Source organism: Theropithecus gelada, chromosome 4 (genome assembly GCF_003255815.1).
Source record: "Theropithecus gelada isolate Dixy chromosome 4, Tgel_1.0, whole genome shotgun sequence".
Taxonomy (NCBI): Eukaryota; Metazoa; Chordata; class Mammalia; order Primates; family Cercopithecidae; genus Theropithecus; species Theropithecus gelada.
This window is the reverse complement of record NC_037671.1, coordinates 55,674,789-55,698,701: the sequence shown is the minus strand read 5'-3', so window position 1 is coordinate 55,698,701 and position 23,913 is coordinate 55,674,789. Positions and strand designations below refer to the sequence as shown.

General features: G+C 41.5%; 1 protein-coding gene across 2 annotated transcripts in view; it reads left to right on the top strand.

Moving 5' to 3' along the window:
* Positions 1-1,083: 1,083 nt before the first annotated feature.
* GCLC (glutamate-cysteine ligase catalytic subunit) overlaps positions 1,084-23,913 on the top strand; it is a 48,407-nt gene continuing 25,577 nt past the window's right edge. The window contains exons 1-2 of one of the 2 annotated variants that reach the window (XM_025382871.1): positions 1,084-1,722; positions 23,380-23,492. In XM_025382871.1, coding sequence (XP_025238656.1) covers positions 1,573-1,722; positions 23,380-23,492 — 263 coding nt within the window. In that variant the 5' untranslated portion in view covers positions 1,084-1,572. The remainder of the gene's footprint in view (positions 1,723-23,379; positions 23,493-23,913) is intronic. The other variant, XM_025382870.1, reaches the window with a different exon arrangement.

Here is a 23,913-nt window from a genome sequence, read left to right as displayed (position 1 = left end):
CCCAGCCAGACCTTGGATATTCATGTACCCAAGTCCTGTGAGGGGCACAACCAATATGAAGGCTGTGGGAGAAGAGAATCTGGCTATCATGTACTCACTCATTCAGCAATTAATAAGTGCTTACTAAATGTTAACTCTGTAGTGCGAGGGAAGATGGTATGATAAACACACACTTTCTGAGTAGGTACATGTATGATCTAGTTGCTTGCACTTTTCCCCTGACAGGTCATTGCTCTGTCAACACATATTTATTAAACAATTATTTGGGGGCATGGTACCTCCTTCCTCTCCTTTCCCTCCAAGATAAGGCCAACTCTAGGTGTTCCCACTATCTTCATCCCCACTGTAGGCTCACATGAACGTCATTTTGATCACTTAAGGGATGAATTTTAGGTTTAGATGGAGGATAAACTTTTGGAGATGGTTCCTCATATGGTCTATCTCGAGACTTTTTGCAATAAATGGTGTCTGTGCCATCCAGAGAACATATGTCACCAGTTAATCAAGAGAGTAGGGAATAATGATGATTTACAAATGTTGACAAATTGATTCCTCTTAGTAACCGGGTCAATTTATTGACCATCAACACTATACACATGTACACTATGCACATAATTACGACATCTATAAAAGATAGAATTAATATAATTGTATGCAGCTATGGGAAGAACTTGTCCCAAGTCTCACAGTCAGTAAGTGATGGAGCCTAGAGTTGAACTGTTTCACTTCACTACCATGTTAATACTTTTCTCAACACATTCTGCCGCTCTCACTGATTTAAGTGTGAGGCCCTGACCAACTAAAAAATAATATGGTGAGTGAGTCATTGATTCAAACAATCAACTTTCTTCCCCAACCCCAAGTTTGTCTCTTTTGATTAGGAAAAAAAAAAATGAATTTTGACATGTCGCGTTTGCTTAAAGCGAGGCAGACCGCAGGCCCCCTTTCCGCGAGCTGCTTCCCTCGACTCCGCCCCAACCACCCCTGCACACCCCTCCTCAGTCTCCGCAGTTCCCACCGGGCTCCCCCCGGCCACGCCTCCGCCGCTGCACCTCCTCCTGTCCCCGCCTTCGCCCGTAGTCTATAAAACCCGGAGCGACGGATCGCGCCCTGGAGCGGCGAGCTAGCGGACGCAAAGACTGGGCATGCTCGGCGGCGGCGCAGGTTTTGGTCACAAGTAGGAAGAAGCCAGTGCACCAGACCGGCAAAGAGAAGCGGGAGCAGCCGCGGCAGCGCGGCCGTGGGGTCCGCAGACGCCGCCGCATCGGAGCGGGAGAAGGAGCAGCGGGGAGCCGGCCAGGGCGAGGCCGCCGGGCCGAGAGCCGTCCCGCCTGCCCTCGGTCTTCTGCCTTCGCATCCGCGCGGTGCGTCGGACCCAGGGTCTGTCACTTGGGCGCCAGGGGCCGCCGCCGGGGAGCCGGAGCGGGCGGGACCCTCCCTCCGCCGACTGCGGCCCGAGGGCGCCCCCGCGGGGTGGAGCGGCAGCTGCCTTCTGCGGGCGGCTGAGTGTCCGTCTCGCGCCGGGAGCGGGCGGCCGCCGTCAGCCCCGAGGAGGAGGAGAAGGGGGCGGCCATGGGGCTGCTGTCCCAGGGCTCGCCGCTGAGCTGGGAGGAAACCAAGCGCCATGCCGACCACGTGCGGCGGCACGGGATCCTCCAGTTCCTGCACATCTACCACGCCGTCAAGGACCGGCACAAGGACGTTCTCAAGTGGGGCGATGAGGTGAGCGCCCGCGGCCCCCGCCCTTGCCCGGCACCCCTGTGTGGCCGCCCGCGCTGCCTTTGTCTGGCCCTACGCCCCCGGCCCTATCGCGGTCCGCGTTCTCCACTGTGCCCGGGGGTCCTCGAGCGCCTCCCGGCCCCGGGAGCATCGTCCCTGCCTTCGCCTAGTCGGCGTCCAGGGCCATCCTCCTGACTAGACTCCTTTCTCGTTCATTCATTCTTTTGGGTTTTCCCCTTCATTCCATAAACACGGATTGGGCGCTGGGAGGGCGTGAGCATGAAAAAGTGACACTAGGTGCTGCGAGTCTTCAACCTAGTGTTTCTGCAGACAGGCGAGTACCACGATCCACCTTAGAGGCTCAAAATTCGCTTTTGCGGTCAGTATGAAAGAGACTAAGTTTTCCTAGCAGGTCTGCTGCTTTTAGAAATCAGGTCTTCAGGATGTCCACTTCTGCTCAACCTCATGCAGGTGTCTTTTTCTTAAACCTCTCCAACTTCTCATCTCCCCTCCCCTCCAACACACACACTTGATAGCTATAAATTGAAACCAGTAAATTACGGCTCAGTTTCCTACATGGGGGAGGAAACTTCCCTTTCCTGTTTAGTTCTAAGTGGGAAAGCATTTAGAGTTTCAGCATTAGGATTTGCTTGTGTCTTTCCATGGCCTAGGTCCAGCATCTAAACTTCACAAACCAGTGTTCTGCCTAGAGATGAAATGTCTCTGGATTCTCAGTATGTTGAACCATTGTTTATTGGGATGATCTGGAATGCAGCAATGTTAAAACTGTTGGTTTAGTGTCATCTGCCAAAACGTTTTGTGCCTTCCCTTTCTGTTTTTGAAAATTACATGTGTATGCAGTACACATTAAATGACTTCTTGAGAAGTCCATCTCTGTTTTTCTTGTTTTTAGTTTTTGCCTTAGCTGGCTTGCCACCTGTGTAAACTGTTTATCTTTTGGCCAGTGTTGTTATCACTCTTGGCGTAAGTGCTGAGGTGCTGTTACACCAGTGCAGAATATCTCCTTTCAAAAAGTTAGTTTTTTTTTTTTTTTCTAAGATTGGGAGATAATTCTGCCTCCTACAGCTGAAGAAATTGTGCTGTTTTAAATTAGGAAAGTATGATGACTAGTAATTCACATTTCTACAAAAAGTGGTTTGTCACTTCTTTGAACAGAAAAAGCACAGCATGTGTTTTGGTGATGATTCTTCAGTTTTACTGTAAAGTTCATAGTTTCTTTACAGCATCTGCCATTTTGTATATTCATTTTTGTATTATGTGTCACAGGAAAATGTAAGACGAAATAGGGCAGGGACATAATGCTTGTTCACCTCTGTTTTCCTAGGTCCCAGCCTTGTGCCTGGCGTCAGGTCCTTGTGGCATGAATGAGTGAGTGAATTACCATTTAAAGTTTCCACTGTATGGTAACTAGTCATTCTAGAGCAGTTCAAAGTTTGAAATTTTTTTGTGCTGCTCCTTTTTTTCTTTTTTTTTTTTGAGACGGAATCTTGCTCTGTGCCCAGGCTGGAGCGCAATGGCGCGATCTCGCCTCGCTGCAACCTGTGCCTCCCGGGTTCAAGCAATTCTCCTGCCTCAGCCTCCTGAGTAGCTGGGATTACAGGTGCCTGCCACCGGGCCCAGCTAATTTTTGTATTTTTAGTAGAGATAGGGTTTCACCATGTTGGTCAGGGCGGTCTCAAGCTCCTGACCTCAGGTAATCCACCTGCCTCGGCCTCCCAAAGTGCTGGGATTACAGGCGTGAGCCAGTGTGCCCTGTGCTTCTTTTGACATTTAACTAGGTCTCTCTACAAAGACAGGCAGTTCATGTCTTTGGTAGTCATTGTCCCAGGTAGAAGTACATCAACAGGAAATTTGCAGCACAGTTGGAGCTCAGCAACTCATTCCCGAGACAACACCCCACCCCCCACCACCCCTAATCCATCTTCGTCCCATTGTGTATTCCTGCAAGACCCTCCAGGAATCCTTAATCTTACCCTTTTAAAAAGGGCCTCTCCTGTTGGCAGGAAGAGCATTTAGAACTACCTATTTTAAGTGACTTTTGTAGTTGTTAGGTAAGTTGAAGTGAGAAGAGCTGAAGAGTAGAGTCTTGAAGTATATGTCTCTACTTTTAACAGGCTTTCATGGAGAGCTTTGCAATAGGTTTACCTCCTTCCCACTCTGAAAGATCAAGGGGCTTGGAAAAGAGTGGCAATAATGCAAACTTGTATTATGCATCTATAAAGAAGAGAAAATTGGACACAGCATTTCAGCCAGGTCATAACACTTCTTGAAGAAATTATACTGAGCAGATCTGTGGAGAATTAGACTTTGATATTGTGTTAAGACTCTAATAATGGCTGGGCGTGGTGGCCTGTAATCCCAACACTTTGGAAGGCCCAGACAGGAGGATTACTTGAGCCCAGGAGTTCAAGGCCAGCCTGGGCAATGTAGCGAGACCCCATCTCTACAAAAAATTTAAAAATTAGTGGCGTGTGCCCGTGGCCCCAACTACTCGGGAGGCTGAGATGGAAGGATCGCTTAAGCCAGGGAGTTTGAGGCTGCAGTGAGCCGTGCTTGTTCAACTGCACTCTAGCCTGGGTGACAGTGAGACCTTAGCCCCCCAGCCCCAAAAAAGATTTGATAACACTGCTCTTACCTTAAAATGTGTAAATGATGTTCACTGAAAACTTTCTTTAGTGACTATTGAGACTATACCTTCACATTTCTTCTTCCAAATACTCTGTTATAAATACAAAGTTATAAATTGATTTTTTTAAACCTCATTTGAAATGCTGCTTTTACCAGCATTTTATTGTTTTATGATCTATCCTTTCTATTTCTCTAGACTATTTTGTTTTCCACATCTGCCTTTGTTCCCCCCCAACCCACTAACATATTAATGTCTTTTGGAGTGGTGAGTAAACAGAAACTGAGGTAGGAAAGTCATCTTAGATGAAAAACATAACCCGCTGCTCATTTTTTATTATTTTAAATTTGCTTCAGTTATATCTCTGGGTGGAGTATAGAATTTTTGAGAAGAATAACATTCCTGCCCTGAAGTGTTGATAGTTGCCTGACACAAAGGAAAGAATTAAGATTGTGAAGATTGCCCAGGTGATTAAGAAGAATCCCCACCCTACTTTTTCCTCCTGCAATGACACTTCAGTGAAACCTTGGTCTCCCCCCAGCTAGTTCTCCCTCCTACCCTTGATCTGGGATGCAGATACTAATTCTCCATTGTGGTACCTCTCTACATTTCTTTTTTTCTTTTTTTTTGAGACGGAGTCTTGCCCTTGTCACTCAGGCCGTAGTGATCTGGCTCACTGCAACGTCCGCCTCCCAGGGTTCAAGCAATTCTCTTGCCTCAGCCTCCTGAGTAGCTGGGATTACAGGCACCCAACACCACACTCGGCTAATTTTTGTATTTTTGTATTTTTAGTAGAATTGGGGTTTCACCATGTTGGCCAGGCTGGTCTTGAACTCCTGGCCTCAGGTGATCCACCTGCCTCGGCCTCCCAAAGTGCTGGGATTACAGGCATGAGCCACTGTGCCTGGCCACCTCTCTACATCTCTTATGGGCAAAGAGAAGGTGTGACTATTTTTTTTTGCGGGTTGAGGTTGGGAGGGTCTCATCATGCCTAAATATTTGCTGATGCCTCTAACCATTCCTCTAGCATCATCATCATGTCAATGTAATCTAATCACCCTTTTGTAAGATAGAACATTATTTTTCAGACAGCAGGTCATGATTCAGTAGTGGGTTGACATACATTTAGAAGATTCCAACCACGACTTTGTGTGTGTGTGTGTGTGTGTGTGTGGCAAGACACTTAACACAAGATCTACCTCTTTAACAGATTTTTAAGTGCACAAATACAGTATTGTTAACTACAGGGACAGTGTTGTACAGATCTCTAGAACTAGTTTATCTTGCATAATTGAAACCATGCTCACAGATTAGCAGTTCCTCAATTTTCTCCGCCACCCAGTTCCTGGGAACAATTCTGTTTTGTGAGTTTGACTCTTTTAGTACTTCATATAAGTAGAATCAAGCAGTATTTGTCCTTCTGTGACTGATGTATTTCACTTAACATAATGTCCTCAAGGTTCATCTAAATTGTCCCATACTGCAGGATTTTCTTTTTTTTTTTTTTTAGGCTGAATAATACTGCCTTGCTTGTATGTACCACATTTTCTTCATTCTTCTGTCAGTGAACATTTAGTTGTCTCTACATCTTGGCAATGGTGAATAACTTCGATGAACACTGGAGTGCTAATATCGCTTTGCCAACAGGACTTTTAAAAATATTAAATGGGACAGGGTGAAGAATATTAATCTATCATACCATAGTAAGAATGTTACATAGAACTTCTGAGTTATCTTTTGAGGGGGTGTGTGAAGGGTAGGCTTGTGCATTGGATTGCATGTAAATTATTTCTTACAATGGTTCACAGTTGAAGAGTTTGAAGACCACAGTCTCAGATTTATTTATTTGATGAGGTGAGCCTTGTGAAAAAGAACAGGTTAGCACTAATCTTTGCACATAGTAGGAACTCACTGGTACACATTCTGAATAGAAGTCTGAAGACAGGTCAGAAGCCTAGTGGCTCAGATGCAAGAGAGCTTGTTTGTGTGCAGAAGCCTTGAGAAATAGCTGAGAAACAGGCTGGGCAGATAAAAGTGTGTGTGGTAGATAAAAGTGGGTGTGGTGGGTGGTGTGCCACGTGGAGATGAAGAATGGCCCGCAGGACAGAAAGTGGTGTTTTGGATGTGATATGTTGGGCTTTATGGGGATCATATCAAAATGCTGCTTTTTATTGCTTACTGTTGCACTTATAGAGCCATGGACTTGGATCAAAAAAGACAAACATGAACTGAAAACTCGCCATAGGTATGGTTGGAAGGAGAGGCTGCCACTTTAGAAATTCTCAGCTCTACTTACTAGGATAGTATTTGTCTCTTCACACCAGAAATAACTTTGGATTTGGGGTTCAGCTTGTGTTCTCGTCCAAGGCCGAAGTGGATTGTCTTACAGAGCTGCGTGTATGCTGGCTTTTTGGAACTCGGGTATTTTCCTGTGAGAGCTCCAAGATCAGCCTGCAGATGCCTGTTTCACCTTTACTATGACAGGTCCTAACTCTAGCCACCATTTACTGTGCTGCTTCTGTGGGAAACAGAAATTCTAGCTCTTAGGTTCCAGGAAGATACCTTTGTTGCCCCAGGATGAGGCGAGGTGAGGGGGATATTCCTGGGTGCCCTGGTTGCCTGCCGATAATACAAACAAGTAAGCACTTCCGCACAGTTCACACACAGCTTTTCAGATATGGGTTTTGTTTGTAACTTAGGCACATTAAAAGACAGATCTGGGAAATCTATGATGTAAATGTAATAAATACGACTCCTGATTTTTTGCTAATCACTCCAATGTTAGCTGCCCACCAGACCTTTTCAGCTACTTAGTGGCAGATGTATCATCAGAATTGAAATCTGTCTGACTCCAGGTCCAGTCCTTAAATATTTTACCAGGTTTTGGGTTATTTACAGTCATGAATTTCATTGAATTTTCTTTTGCAGAGTTCAAACTGTATAGGTTGTAGAGAGTCAGAAAACAACATTTAAAACTTATACTTCTTCTAAGTTTGTAACCCAGTGCAGTGGCTCTTGAAGGCAAAAAGGTAAATTATCCTTTAGTTAGCAGAAAAGTCCATGTGAACTTTGAGAGGAAAATGCAATGTATCTTTAATCTTTATGAGCATGTTCTTATGTATAAAACAGAAATGGGATTTATTAAGGGCTGATATATCATCCATTGAGTTTGAACTTCCAATTTGCCTATGCTGGGTTCAGAATGCTGAAGTGACTATTTAGAAAATGCATAGCTTGCCAGGCATGGTGGCTTGTGCCTGTAATCCCAGCTACTTGGGAGGCTGAGGTGGAAGGATTGCTGGAGCCCAGGAGTTCATGGCTGCAGTGAGCTATGATCATGCCACTACTGCACTGTAGCCTGGGTGACAGAGTGGCACCCCATCTCTTTCAAACAAAAAAAGAAAGAAAATGCCTAGCTTATGAATGAATAAGCTTATGATCCTGTTTAAAAATACAGTCTTGAGCAATAAATCTAGAATGGACAAAAGCACAATTATTTGAGTCAAATTGAAGGTTCTCTATAGCTTTGGGCAAGTTGCTTACTCTCTCAACTTCAGTTCTGTCATCTATTAAATGGGGACAACACTACCTTCCTTACAGGGTTATTGAGATTAAAAGAGGTCATATTAGCGAGATGGTTTGCAAGTGTCTAGCCTGTTAAGTAAAAACTCATAAATAGCCTAAACCATTTACTTAGAAAATTTAAAATATCTAGTATATCTTATTTAAATAGCTGTGGTCATTGGGGAATGAAACATTCCACATATGTAGGGATTTTTTTGTTTGTTTGTTTTTTACAGTTGACTGAAACTTGCTCATTCAGATAAATTCCATTAACAATAATTTTTTATCATATTTATTTCCTTTTTTAAAAATATTATTTATTTATTTATTTTTTCGAGGCTCTGTCACCCAGGCTGGAGTGCAGTGACCCCATCACAGTGTACTGCAGCCTCAGCCTCCCGGGCTCAAGCGATTTTGATCGCATTTCTAAGTTGCGCTTCAAAAATGCATTCACACAGGCTAGGCTTCTTAAAATAAGATATAGAGCACAAATTAATTATTTCTTAATAGGCATGACAAAGATTCAGGTTTCTTCTATAGGTCATAGCGTATTCTGTAGCACAAAAAGCAAAGTTGTCGCATCTATCTTTTTTAGCTGTCACTGGACGTTGATTCAACAGCATTTATTGTCCATTAACCCCTACCCACCCCCCAGAAGTTCCCTTGTGCCCTTTGCACATGTGTGCATGTGTGTATGCTAGAGAGAGAGAGGGAGAGCACTTCAGTTGATTCTGGTTTTTCTTCAGACACCACCTTTGAGAAACTGCCTTAAAGAATGTGTGGTCATTAATTAGATGAAGGAGAGAAAGGAAGGCATTATTGCCAAAAGAACAGTGTAACACAGGAGGAAGGTGAGAAATACCACTGGATAGTATGTGAAGGTTATTGTGCAGTTTGGTATTGTAAATGCAGTGAATAGGTTTAGCCAGCTTATAGAGGTCTTTGTTTAGTTCTCGATAAGTAGAGGTTACGTTGTACTTTAAAAACATGAGAAAAGTAGAATGGAAAAAAAGTATATTAGTCTTCTGTATCTATCTCCTACAGAAAAATCCTTTAAGACTTACCAGTTACTATGACCTACCATATCACTGTTGAATTCCTGCATGTTAAGACCCTACTGTCTTAGAAGTATGGTATTAGCAGATATACTCATTGATTGGTACTGTGCGTAGTTTCATTTTGAAGCATAAACCTGAGTAACATTCAGTAAGACTCTGCACGTTCAGAAAAGATGTCACAATATTAACTGAGCCTCTAACATCACTATTTATGTTTCTGAACATTTTTACATACTCTCAAGGCTTGTGAATATATTATTAAAGTTAGAAAACTGTATATGAAGCATTACTGATGTTGCTGGTATTATTGGAAGGAGCATATCCTAATGAGCTTGCTAATTAGTACTCTGTTTCTACATTTCATGATATAATCAGGTGTTTCAAAAAAAAAAAAACATTTAAACAGCTTTATTGAGTTATAAAGTTAACTGCACATATTTAAAATGTACAATTTGGTAAGTTTTGACATATGTATACATCATAAAATCACCTCTGATAATAAGTATATTCATTATCTCCAAAAATGTCATCATGCCCCTTTGGTAATTTCTTCCTCTCTCCATCCCATGCAACTGATTTGCTTTCTGTTACTGTAGTTTGCATTTTCTAGATTTTCATATCCAGGAAATCATAGTTTGCATTTGATATCTAGTTTCATATATCTAGGAAATCATACAGCATATACTTTTTTGGTCTGGCTTCTTTGGTTCTACATAAATATTTTGAGATCCATCCACGTTACATGCGTCAGTAGTTCATTCCTTTTCGTTGCTGAGTAATATTTCATTCCATGGATATACCAGTTTGTTGATACATTCACCATTTGTGTTGCATTCAGTTTTTCACTATTATAAAAAAATTATATGAACATTAACATACAAGTTTGTATGTATGGACTAATGCTTTTCTTCATCTTATTACCCTTGGAGTGGTGTATGTTAACTTTTTAAGGAAACTATAATACCAGACTTTTCCAGGGTGGTTGTACCGTTTTGCATTCTCACTAGTGAGTATGCCAGTTCAGTTCATCCACATTCTTGTTAACACTGGTATGGGCAGTCTCTTTAATTTTAGCTATTCTAATAGGAGTGTGGTGGTACGTTATTGTATTTTTAATTTGCATCTTCCTGAAGATCAGTGATGTTGAGTATCTTTTCATGTGCCGATTTGTCACGTGTGTATCTTTTTTTGTGAAGTGTGTTAAAATCATTTGTCTGTTTTAAAACTATTGAATTTTGAGCGTTCTCTATATTTTCGATGTAAGTCTTATCAGACACATGCTTTGCAAACTTTGCAAATATTTCCTCTCAGTCTGTTTTCATTCTCTTTTTTTATTCTTTTTTTTTTTTTTTTTTGAGACAGAGTCTCACTCTGTGGCCCAGGCTGTAGTGCAGTGGCACAATCTCAGCTCACTGCAACTTCCACCTTCCAGGTTCAAGTGATTCTCCTGCCTCAGCCTCCCGAGTAGCTGGGGTTACAGGCATGTGCCACCATGTCTGGCTAATTTTGTGTTTTTAGTAGAGGTGAGGTTTCACCATGTTGGCCAGGCTGGTCTCGAACTCCTGAGCTCAGGCAATCTGCCTGCCTTGGCCTTCCAAAGTGCTGGGATTACAGTCATAAGCCACCGCGCCTGGCCTTATTTATATTTTTAAGAGATGAGGTTTTGCTGTGCTGCCTAGGCTGTCCTAGAACTCTTGGGCTCAAACAAACCTCTGCCTCAGCCTCACAAGTAGCTGAGACTTAGAGGCATGTGCCGCTGCACCTGGCTAATGGCATACTCTTTTGATTGCTGTGTCTTTATAGTAAGCCATGAAATCATGTAGTATTAGCCCTCTGGCTTTATTCTTTTTCAACTGGTTTGACTCTTCTGGATATTTTGATTTTCCAAATTTCCAAGTGAATTTTAGAACCAGATAGGCAATTTCTACTTAAAAACAAACAAAAACCCTACTGGGGTTTTTATTGGGATTGCATTGAATCTATAGCTCAGTCTGGGGAGAACTGACATCTTAACAATATTGAGTCTTTGAGTATATGAATATCTCTCCACTCTACTTACATCTTTAATTTCTCCCAGCAGTGTTGTGTAGTTTTTCAGTATAGGTCTTTCACGTCTTTTTTGTTATCCCTGAATGTTTCTTATGTTTCAGTTCTATTGTAAATGATTTCCCCAGACCTTCACCTCCATCTCTTCCACCCAGGGAGTCCACTGGGCTCTACTTTACCTTCCTGCCCGTGACCTGGAGCCTCTCCCCAGGCAGTAAGTGGGGGAAATTGTAGGGCCCACTGATTTTCCCCTATATCTCAGGGATCCTTTCTTATCTGATATGCAGTGTCTTGAAAAGTATTCTTTCGTATATTTTCTCTTCCTCTCTCTTTATTTATTTTTGTTGTTGTTGTTTTTTGGTTTTTCAGGTAGGGGGGTAAATTTAGCCCCTGTTACTCCATCTTGATTAGAAGTAGAATTGTTTCCCACTTTTCTATCCTTCTAGCTTTGTTCTCCTTTGTCTGTAAACTTTGTGCAAAGCTGGCTATCATTGTGATTTATAAGATACCTGCCATCACCAAGATTTAGCCAAGTTTGTAAAAGGTCAGGATTTTCTTTGCTCTGAAGCTACAGTTTTCATCATTTAGTATCTCTGTTATCATCCTGTGACTGGATATTTGGTTAAAGCACAATTATTTTGAAAGTTGACATACATTTTATGAATGGGCTTTAGTCTGAAGATCAGAGTCTAAGACCTGGGGTCATCCCAGGTTGTGTGAGCTTAGAAAACAGAGCTTAAGACTGGGCACGGTGGTTGACGCCTGTAATCCCAGCACTTTGGGAGGCCGAGGAAGGTGGATCACTTGAGGTCAGGAGTTTGAGACCAACCTGACCAACATGGTGAAACCCCGTCTCTACTGAAAATACGAAATTAGCCGGGAGTGGTAGCACATGCCTGTAATCCCAGCTACCATGGAGGCTGGAGCAGGAGAATCGCTTGAACCCAGGAGGCAGAGGTTGCAGTGAGCTGAGATCGCACCACTGCACTCTAGCCTGGGCGACAAGAGTGAAACTCCGTCTCAAAAAAAAAAAAAAGAAAAGAAGAAAACAGAACTTAAATTCTTTGGACCATAATTTCCTCATCTGTAAGACTAATTAAAAAACTGTATCATTTCGTGTTTTGAATTGCATGTTTATATATATATACATTCTTTTAGTTGTATTTTTTAACAATTTGTAATTGTTTCAGAATACCTTAACACTTAATACTCTGTAACTTATGAAAATCGGTACATTCTACCAGAAGTGATAGAATTCATTCCCCTGCAACCTTTCAGGTTTTAGCATTTTCTTTGATATTACATACTTTACCGTCAACTGAAGTAATCTTAATTATAATTAGTAATTATATTTATTAATATATATAATATTAATATATATATAACTTATATATAAGTTATATATATTTATAATTAAGAAGTAATCTTAATTATAAAGCCGCAGATAATAATTTCCTAGAAATTCGGTATGGGAGTTAGAAGTATTGCTGTGTGTAGGCAGAATGATGGCAGGCTTTCAAGAAGTGGGGAAGGACAAGAAGCCTCTGGATTTGCCATTTGGGCAGGTACCGGGAGCATCTGGCAACACCATATCTGAACATATTAAGGATTTGGGAGAATAGCAGAAGTTGGTGTCAGACCAAAATAAATGCCACAAAGCCCCCATGCATGTTTTTACATTTCATATGATCCTTGAAATCTTGATTATAATTTTTAGAAGGAAACAGGCTTGCACTGGGACAGCATATGAATTTGGGTCACTTTGGTAGTATCTCTGTGGCTTAGTTATCACTGGTGTGTAGTGAAACGGAACGAGTGATGACTTAATCTCCACTTAATGGTTATGTTTCTCAGACATGGTTTGAAAAGACAAAGAAGGATGTAATGAGCCTCAGACTTATAGCCAAAAGGGTTCATTTTTGATACACCTTTATTGGCACTTGGAAAGTTTGGTTATCTGGGTTGGTATGTCCTGAGCGACATACCATAGAAACCTGAGCGACTGGGTTTCTACGGCTAAGGTTCTGCTCTGATGGATGATCTCTAAGGAACTTACTGTATTAGATTTTTGTGTCTGTTTTATGGTTAGAGTTTAGTAGTTGAACTTATTTCCACAATAATACTACAAAAGAGCCCGCAAAACAGATGTTCCTAGTTACATAAATGCTCTTACAGACCCCCTGTTGTCTTTGTCCCCCTCCACCGAGATTCCGTTTTTAGGCCTTTGGATTCAGTTAACTCCTTTTTGAAGTGGATGGTGACTTAGCAGAATTCAGACTCTAAGGTGAGCGACTTCATGACGCTTTTCCAGGAAACTAGTAAAAATCTGGGCTGTAAGTCTGCTGTATTCAGATTAACTGCTGGCGGGGGCCCAGAGCTTCACAGAGATAGAAAAGGTCATAGAAGCTGCTGTTTTCTAGCAGACTTTTCAGCAGTCCTGCCTGAGCTAAGCAGAGTAGAACCCTGGCCTGTCAGCGTGTTAAGTTGTGTCTAGGGGTTACCATCTGTTGGCTCCACTACTCAAATAGAGCAAGAACTGGGAAGTAAACAAAAACTTTATTCCTGGAAGCATATTTGACGCCTGTATGCAGATCACTTTATACATAGTTCCTGTAAACTTGGTCATCTAGTTTCTCAGCTCAGGATGTACTGCAAGAAATTGAGGCAGAAATGAGAGGGACCAGTCCGGAGAGCAGCTGCCCAAAACAGGTCCAGATGTGGCCTTCCTGATGTGCCCCCAAGAGCCCTGCTCTGTTATAGCTGTAGTTAAAGAAGTGAAATTGCCAAAAACGTCCGAAGTCCTAATAAAAAGGGAAAGTATGTTTAGTATCTTCCTGTTGATAGCAGAAGGGGATGTGGTCAATTTTAGAAAGATTTCCACTCCTGTATATGTAAACTTTTTAAAGAAAACATATGCTCTAAAGGGGTAAGTTTTGGGTAATAAAATTAATTTGAATAAAATGAATGTTCTGTGTTTGATGAGTAAAAGAAAAACGGATGGTCTTATACTAAGAGTTTCTGGAAGACTTTAATTTCAAAAACAGTAGTTTAGAACTGGAACTTCGGACATTGGGTTTTCTCTTATTTTCAGATGGTTTAAAAGCCAAAGACTACAACACATTCTGAGTGGCTATCATTAGGGAAAATTAAGGCTGCTCTGCGCAGGATAAATACCTTGTACAACTTTAGGAGGCACCAGGGTGGGTAGCACCCCTTGAAAGTGGAAAGGGGAAGGAGTTACCGTGCTGGGGGTTCAGCAAAGGTCTCTCTGAAGGAGTGGCACTTGACTTGAAGCACACAAGAGCCAGCTCTTTGAAGTACTGAGGTAAAATCTTCCAGGCAGAGGGAACAAAAGTGTTTCAAAGGCCTTGAAGTAATTGTTGTGGAGACAGAAAAGGCCAGTGTAGCTGCAACATGGTGTGGGGTTTGGAGGCTGAGAAGATTGGTCGTAATGCTCTTTAGGAGGGATGTTGAAGTTTCTACTGAGTGTGAGCCATTTAAAAGTTTTAAGGAGAGTGACTTGACCTGCTTGCTGAAGGGCCATGGTCTTCCTGACTGTAGGGTTACACAGTATTCCATGCTAGTAGCTTTCACCTTCGACTAAAACAAGTGCTCTGTGAAACATTTCCACAAAACAGCAGTTCCCTTCCCATGAGTGACATATTCTGATATTTCTATTCTACCCTATTAAAAATTATTTTTTGTTATGTTGATCACAACTCATCATGGCCCACAAAGGAGCTGTAACCAACGTTTGAAAAGCACAAGACACTATTCTGTGTCCCTCAGTGTATCGCTGCCCTGGAGCTAGAAAATAGTAACCACTAACCCTTAAGTAGTACGGTGTACTTAATACTGTTTTAGCACTTTACATGCATTATTTTATGTAATCCTCCCCAGTAGCCCTGTGAGGCAAGTATTACCTCCATTCTGCAAAAACTGAAGCATCGAGAAGTTACCAAGATTCAAACTGATTGACTCCAAAGCCTGCCCTCTTGGCTGCTCCCCCACCTATTATCGCCTAAATAGGCAGGAGGAAAAGAGCTCTGTGACAGTTTTAATAGGCTCCAGACAGAGATGAGATTGAGAGTGGCGAGGAAGAGAAGGAAAAACAGAGAAAGCGATGGTGGTAATGCAGGAAGTAGGCTTTTTTTTTTTTTTTATGAAAATATGAATATGTCATCGGCCACAGATCCAGGCTTAAGCATTTTTTGGTACCCCATAGCCGGTAATTCTCTTCTAGTGAAATGCCAACACTCTTTCAAAACGATACCATTGAATATGCTTGGCAAAGTTCTCGGTCTGCAGGACAAATGCTAACAAGTTTAGTAATGTGACTGCAGCCTTCCCAGCTAATCTGCTGGCCAGCGAGCCCTGTGAAAAGGCAGATGCAGGACGAGCCCTTTCTGTGAAAATCAGGCTGACCTCATTTGATAGTTACGCAGCTTGTGCCAACCTCTTCCCAGGGCAGCAGGTAGCAGGCCAGAATCAGAACCCCAAGTCAGGAGCTTTAACTTATCTGAGATTTTCATCCTTTAGCATGAATTTCAAATACGGCAGGGAAGGAAATTGAATTCACAAAAACCTAAATCTTCCAGATCCCACAGGTTAGAATTCCTCTGTTGGTGGGATCTACTGTAACACCCAGGTACAATTCCTGAATGGGAACTGGACGCTGCCTTTATGAGGTGTAGTTATGACAGAATGTCTGCACTCAGATTCGTATGATGGTGGAATGGCATTAATTGGAGGTCTTGAAGCCCTGTCATCCTGTCACTGGAGGCATAGGTGACCCCCACTGAGCACTAGCAGTCACTTTGGAGTTAGAATTCCTCCATGTAGCATTGACTCTCACTTAGTCTCTTTAGAAAGCTCTCTTTTTTTCTCTCTCTTCGTTGGGTTGGTTAGTCTAGCACCAGTTCCTAGGAACTAAAATCCTGAATTTCTCATAGGCAGTCTGTGAATTTAGGACAGCCTAGCTTATAACATGCCTTAGAAGGAAATCATGTGTGTGTTCTTGCTTGCTCAGCCCAGGAAGTACATCAGACCCTGAGCTGGGCACCACCCACTGGGGGGATGTATTCTCTCTAGCAATAGTCCCGCCCACATGCTAAAGCCCTAAACTTTCCTGCACCTAGAGGGAGCCCCTGCAGAAATTGCCCATGATCCTCACCCGCTATGGTGCCCCAGCTCTGGCTACTGCAGGGCAGTTGATCCAAAGCAGCTTCTGTCTGGGGACCAGGATACTGTTTCTTGTCAACCACGTGGTGACTAGGACTCTAGCAGGGGAATACGTTCTTAGGAAAAAGCCAAGGAATTCACTTGTCCTTAGAACCCAGAAGCTATTGTACTAAAGTACAGATGTTTGGAGGTAAATAAGAACTATTCATACTTACAATGTTGTTTCTTTAAGAGAAAATGTGTTCTGGTTTAGGTTCCTAAATTACAGAGTACCTGGGTTATGCTGGTGGCCATAAGCAGACATCCCCATAGGCAACTTGATGTGCTATCTTTTCTGAGGTTAATTTGTGTAAGAAGACTGGTTAGGTTTTGCTAGATATGGTTCAGAAATAAAGTAGGAATGCCTTAATGGTCTTTATAATTGTCAGAAAATTAAAACTACATATGCCTGAATTGTGGTAGCATGATGTTTAAAAAAAAAATCAGCCAGTGTAAATTCAGAGGCCCAGAAAATGTCTCATGCATCTGTGGAGCATGAAAGAGCAGATCTACATTCAAGGATTTCCTTTGTGCCAACAAGAATGAATTAGTGTGTCCAGGTAAAATTAATTTCAGGATTGTAGTTTCTCTTGGGTTTTGGTCCAGTGCTGCCTAGTACAACCTCTGCAGTAAGAGAAATGTTCTACTCTGCACTAACCATTAGGGAGTAGGAAACTGATTTTTTTATTTTATGCTAAGTAATTTTAAATCCATACAGCCACATGTGCTAAGTGAGTAGCATAATGGACAACACAATGTTTTGTGTTCCTTTGGTGACAGGTGACATTTTCCCCTGTATGAGAGCCATCCCAGTTTACCCCGCAACTCTCATTGTCTTTCTGTATTTTATTAAAGTCTTGAAATTTTTCTCTTGGGTCTCGTATCACTAATCTAGGCATGTTAAGAATATTTTCTCTGTTTGGGCCGAGACAACGTTGAGAAAGTTACTCCACCTAATCCTTTAGGAAATTAATTGATTTTTATGCAGTATTAAAATGGAGATTAATGTGTTATAAATACAAAGCAGCCTGCTCTGTGCTACAGAAAACTAGATCAGGGAGAGGCCACATTTATTTTAATTTCTAAAAGTGTAAACCTTTCATAGTATCATGCGAAATTATTTAGTATGAATAGGCATTTCAAAGTAGGAGGAAAAAAACCTATTTTCTCAAAATATATGAAATGTTAGAAGAATTTGATACAGCTTTAGACGAGACTGCTAAAACATTTTCTTTTTGGAACATAGTACAATTTAATTATTACAGTATCCACAGTCATCAGTTTAAAATATAGTTGTGTGTGTGATGTTATGTATGTATAGTGTCATGTACACAAAAGCACACACAGTTTCTACTTTGTACTTACTGGTCCCCTAAAAGTGCTTGGAGATTACCTTGTGAAACAGTGGTTTTCATATTTGCGATGTCATCATTAGACATATCGAACATGGGAGTCCATCTTTAAAAATCTGAGCCATATGTAATTTTATTACATCTGTGTTAGAATCTCATATTCAATTTTCTACTTTTTAAAACACAGCTCCTCTTTTAGCCTTGTCATTCAGGTTGTCCTATGTTACTGTGGGTGTTTAAAAATAAAGTAATATCACTATGGCTAACACCTCTTTGGGTGCTCCAAGTTTGGGAAATGAATGCCATCCAACTTGATGGTTGAGATTTCTTTTAAAAAATATTTGTCATTACCATTTTGCTATGAAACAGTCTTCTGGACAGAAGGCATAGCCCCTAACTTTAAAACAGTTTATAACCTAGAGGGTGACTACTTGGCATGATCGCTGCGGGGTGAATGCAGTGATCTGCATCTTTGACAGGCGAGAGGGTGATTGTGCTGCAGTCAGTGGTGCAGCTCCCCTGGGGGACAGGATCCTGATGGGAGGTTGAATTTTATGTTGAAGAATCCCTAGACCCTCACCTTTGCCTAGCCAGTCCCCATGTCAGGAATCAACTTAAATTTAAATGGCACTTCCTCTGGGAAGCCTTCTGATCTTCTAGACTGGCTTAGACTCTGCTGTTACATATGTACAGCTCTCTTTGGTCATTTCGAGTGCTCGTTCAGATAATTCAGCAATAGCGTGTTACTGGCTGTCAGTCCAGCCAGTGTAAGCCTGAGAACAGGAGCCACTTCTGCCTGGCTCTTCACAGTATTCCCAGCACCTGCTTAGCAAAGGGCTTTGTTGAATGGATAAAAGGACAAAGGGCTTAGTGCTGGGGGTTGGAGGGCAGAGAGTGTGTCCAGCAAGACGGTGTTTTTTTGGCACTGATGAGTCATCAACTCTAACTAGAGCCTTCGTCCTCAAAATGGTTGCAGGCTTGTTTAGGAGTTAGTGTAAGGAGAAGACTAAGTCTCTGAGAAGCAACAGGTGGTTCTAGCAAAAGGATCAAAACTATTGCTTGGGCCAGTGCAAGAGAGCCAGCAGTGTGGAGTGGAAGAGCTGGCCCTGAACCCCAGATGTCGGTAGGGGGACTGAAAACCCCGCCCTGCACACATACTGTACCTGGACTAGGTCCTGCGGAGCCCTTCACTGTCTTGCCCTCTTGGGCTGACCACCTGAATACAGATCCTTCCCAGGGTGTAAGGAGGGGAAAGTCCTCATGCTCCCTCTGGGAGGAATGTAGGACCTCACAGCTCGTAGTCTCTGAAGGACTTGGTGTAGGTTTCTTCCCTTAAGAGGTCAAGCATATGATGAGTTAAATAGTTTGAGAGGGGAAATTCCTTCGTCTCATTTACACAGAAACTGACAAAGGAACTTTCTCCCTAAATGGGGAACTGCCTATAACTGCTCTGAGTATTATAGAACTCTGTATTGTTTCCTAATTAAGCACTGTTTTTACCTCTAGGAGTAGATATTAAGAAATTAGTATTTCATAAAATACCCAGCCATTCCTCAAATTCTTTTTTTTTTTTTTTTTTTTTGAGATGGAGTCTCGTTCTGTCACCCAGGCTGGACTGCAATGGCGCGATCTCGCACAGGCGCCTCCACCACGCCTGGCTAATTTTTTGTATTTTTAGTAGAGATGGGGTTTCACCATGTTAGCCAAGATGGTCTCGATCTCCTGACCTTGTGATGTGCCCACCTTGGCCTCCCAAAGTGCTGGGATTACAGGCATGAGCCACCGCACCAGGCCCACTGTTCCTCAAATTCTAAGCTCCCTGAAACTCTTACCCTTAAGGTACAATATCAACATGTTTTTAAAAGAAAGAAAAGAACATTTTTATACCAGTGGTAAATGCCGTTTAAAGACTTAAATCCTAAAAGCTTGTATTTACTCTTATCTTAAACTTCTTTGTCACAGGTATTTTCACTGTCTGCTGTATATTCAGCATTGTACTGAGTACTTACATCGCCTCCGTTAAAATTATTTCTTTTTATTGGCCTAATTTCAGATTAACATAAAAGTACCTCACCCTTGTTTAAACCTGCATTAAATGACTTGGATTATTGTGTCCGGAGTGTTCCTAGCAACACTATTTCACACGTAAAGCAAAGTACATACTAGGCTTTTGTATGTGTCTTTGTCCTTGGTTCAACAGCTCAGAGATAGTAGTGTATTAGTGACTTTTATTCTGGTCTTTTATATGTGTCTTTGTCTTTGATATGACAGCTGAGAGTAGTGGCTTTTATTCTAGTAGGATAAAGTTTAGCCTTTTAGCAATAGAAATCCAAGAGATTTTAATTTTCATTTGTAAAAATAGTGCACATTTAAAATCTGAATGCCTTGCAAAGTGGTCAGATATTTTTATTGGGTCTCCTCCCTCAGTTAAAAGGACAACTGATGGGTGCCAAAAAACAGTATCCCAAAGTCACCTTCAGGACGTTGTAACCTGTGTATTGCAGAGAATAGAGCTCAGTGGGCATTTTTTCCCCTACTTCCAAGATGATATGTTAATTACACAAGTTTGAATTGTTGCTCTGCAACCCATTTATAATACTCTTTGGGTTTATATGCTTTTGGAGTTGTATATGTGTGTAAAGTATGTAAATATATTAGATGTTGCTGCAATTCTGGGTTTATAGCCTAAATGCTATTCAAAGTTAGAAAGCCGGTACAATTTTATCCTTGGAATCAGTGTTGTGATACAGAAAGGCATCTGTTTTAAGATTTTCTTTTGTATATTGTTCCTCTTAACCTTTGGATTCAAAAACGAAGTTTAGGATGGGGATACAATCCAGCAATCATAAAATAATGTATTGGGGCTTTAGATGTTTTATATTGGAAAAGCGTTGTCTTAATGTATCACTTTTTATTATCACCAGTCATCTAGGTTATTGCGTTCAACCCCATTTCAGCTCTAGTTTGGCTTTTAAAGATGTGGTTACGATTCAGAATGCTCATATAGACAGGCTCTAATCAGAAATAAACATAAATGTGTTGAGGTGGTGGGGTTGTTTAACAAAAAGCTAAAAGGTTGGAGAACCTCTGTGAGGACTAGTGCAGAAAGATCAAGATGACTGCAGAGAAGGAGCACTTCAGAAGGCATTAAATTTTAGTTTGAAAAACCTTCAGGAAATTCTTGAGGCTTCCAACTGATTATATTCTATTGAAAAGTAAATTTGGTTTTCTTTGTCATTTGGTAAATATTCTGATGTTTTTCTCTTTCATTTGCTTAATGAGATCATGAAGTGATTATACTTTAATTGAGGAGAGTTTGGTTTGTTAACATTTTAAATGTCATCCATTTGGCTGATGTTTAAAACTCAAAATGAGCTTGAACTTTTTGTTCTTTTGCCCTACCCATGTTTGAAACTTGTGGGCTAAGAATGAATTTGAAAACTAAGGATTTCAATTTTTTTCAAAGTTAGGAAACTAACAGAAGTCATTGCAACTTAGTTTATATCATTGCTACAAGTTTTTGCTCATTTGGTAAAAAATAAATGATGCACTCAGTAAGCAAGGAAGTATCTCTTAGACTTTCTTTAGGAAGCATGTTATCTAGTTAAGCAAATAACTTAATTCCAGTAGCAGATGCCAGGCAGATCAGTTGGAGTCTAAGTGAGTGATAGAGGAAGTACTGAAGAAGGAACATTTCCTCCTGGCTGGGAGTTAGGAATGCTGCATAGAATAAGTGAGTTCCGTCCTGGGCCTGAGGGATGGGCCAATTCATCTGTTTAAATCTATGACTGTAACTATTGTTACAGCTCGGCTTCCATGATACAATGTTAGGACCCCTTCCATAAAATAAAAGCATCATCAATTTGAGATAGTTTCAACCAGCAGTATCACTTTTCCCTGCTTCATATAGGTTAACTAACAATTTTATAAAAAGCTTATCTTCATTTACCAAGATTGGCACCCTCTACAGTCCTAGCAGCAAGGTGTGCTGGGCCTTGAGGCCAGACGGGGCTGGCTTCAAATCCCTGCCTGACACTTGTGGCCTTGTGTAGCTTACCTCTCTGAGCCCCTTTGCCCACCTGTGAAATGGGTGATCATGCCTACTTTTGCATGCTGGGTTTGAAGATTAGGATTCATATATGAAAGTGTATCCTTTCTCATTATACTCATTTAAAGATTAACTTGTATCTTTTCACATACCCATTCTGAGACTTAACCAAGTTTCCTGTTCCATCAGGTTTTAGCTGTTCTGGAGTCAGAGATCTATAGATGGTATCTTGCAACCTGTAATTGTTGTTGCGAACAGTTCCAGATTCTGCAGCCTAGTTTTTTAGTCAGCTGACACTGAGCGATTGTGCAGGTGGAGATCTCATGTTTCTGGTTCACGTACCCAAATCAAGCAGCCTTTTCCATTTCCTGAGCAAAAAGATTCTGATGAGAGCTAATAAAAGTTGACTGAAAGTTTATTTTGTTGTTGTTTAAATCTGCTAGGTTATCTCCTATAGTTACTAACATTTTTTTCCCCATTATAATCATATTACTTGGCCCGTAAGGTTTCTGTGATGAGAGTGAATGACCCAAATGCCTTCTAAGACCAGGGAAATACACATAAATAAGGGAATAAACTGTAGACAGTGTGCACCCCTGAGAAGCAGACAGCGCAGCTGCACAGTCACAGGCTCGTGCTGAGCTTCTGGGTATTGTTTTAAGACTGAGAAACTAGATTTACATGTGAAATGTCTGGGAAATAGTGGATATACTGTTGCTTGCTTTTTTTTTTTTTTTTCCTAAACTGCTATTGTAGGCCAAACCAAATACACCGTGGCCTGGTTTGCTTTGTGAGGAGTCAGTTTCCTACCTCTATAGTAACTGTCTTGGTGCCATGTGCAAAGGGTACATTCAAGGGTTTGCCTGAATAATTCCGTATCTTTTCACTTACGTATGGATAGTGGATGTTTTGTTTCAATCACACATAGTGATTCATAATCTTCACTGTTCACGCCAACTATCATGATTGAAAGCATACAATTTCAGGAAAAACAAAAGTAGGTTCTAGTTGTATTCTGCCCAGAAGTCTGACTTTGGTGTTTAAGTCTTTATTTTTATTAGAATTCCACCAGGTATTGTTAATAAGTGCACTAGTGCACCCTGCATTGTAAATTGTATATGGTTTCAGAGTGGAGAATTTGTCTTAAATTACTTGAGATAAACCAAAATTAAATTGTTGAAACCCCTAAAATAACTTCTCCACACGGTATATTCATGGTTATGGTTTAACTCTCCAAAGGTGGGACTGGTAGTAGGATTATGAAAGTGTAATCTACCTTACTTATTACTTTGCCAATAAGTAAGCATAAGCTACCTTGACTGCAATGTCCAGATAACCTCTTTCTTAAACTTATAATAAGCCAACTGAGGAAATAAATTTTAAAATGCAGCTTCTTTTTTACAACAGCAGTTTCCAGAATCTTTGCTCCAAAATACATCTTTTTTGATGTACAGCTTGTCAAAATGGGTATCGACCTTTCCATAGGATATTAAGTAGGACAGAGGAAAGAAGGGGTGGAAGTGGCACTACTGACTGATCCTTTCTGCAGGTTTCCATATTATGCATATGAACACTTATTTTGTGCTGTACTGTAAGCAGATGTGACTGACTGGAGTTACTGTGGATCCTTTACAGACTTCACGTTTCCTTGCCTTTTTCTTCTGGAGGTCACCCTGAAAACAAGTCTGGAAGAATGTTAATTTTTCTCACCTTTATTTTCAATAGGTGGAATACATGTTGGTATCTTTTGATCATGAAAATAAAAAAGTCCGATTGGTCCTGTCTGGGGAGAAAGTTCTTGAAACTCTACAAGAGAAGGGGGAAAGGACAAACCCAAAGTAAGCTCTCATATGCTGATTGAGTGTTTCTGAAACTGCTAAAACTACTAGAATGTGGAGTTTTTTCTCAGTTATTGGAGTCAGGGTAGCATAACAGTTAAGAGTATAGGCTCTGGTGCCGGGCGCGGTGGCTCAAGCCTGTAATCCCAGCACTTTGGGAGGCCGAGACGGGTGGATCACGAGGTCAGGAGATCGAGACCATCCTGGCGAACACAGTGAAACCCCATCTCTACTAAAACTACAAAAAACTAGCCGGGCGAGGTGGCGGGCGCCTGTAGTCCCAGCTACTCGGGAGGCTGAGGCAGGAGAATGGCGTGAACCCGGGAGGCGGAGCTGCAGTGAGCTGAGATCCGGCCACTGCACTCCAGCCTGGGCAACAGAGCAAGACTCCGTCTCAAAAAAAAAAAAAAAAAAAAAAAAA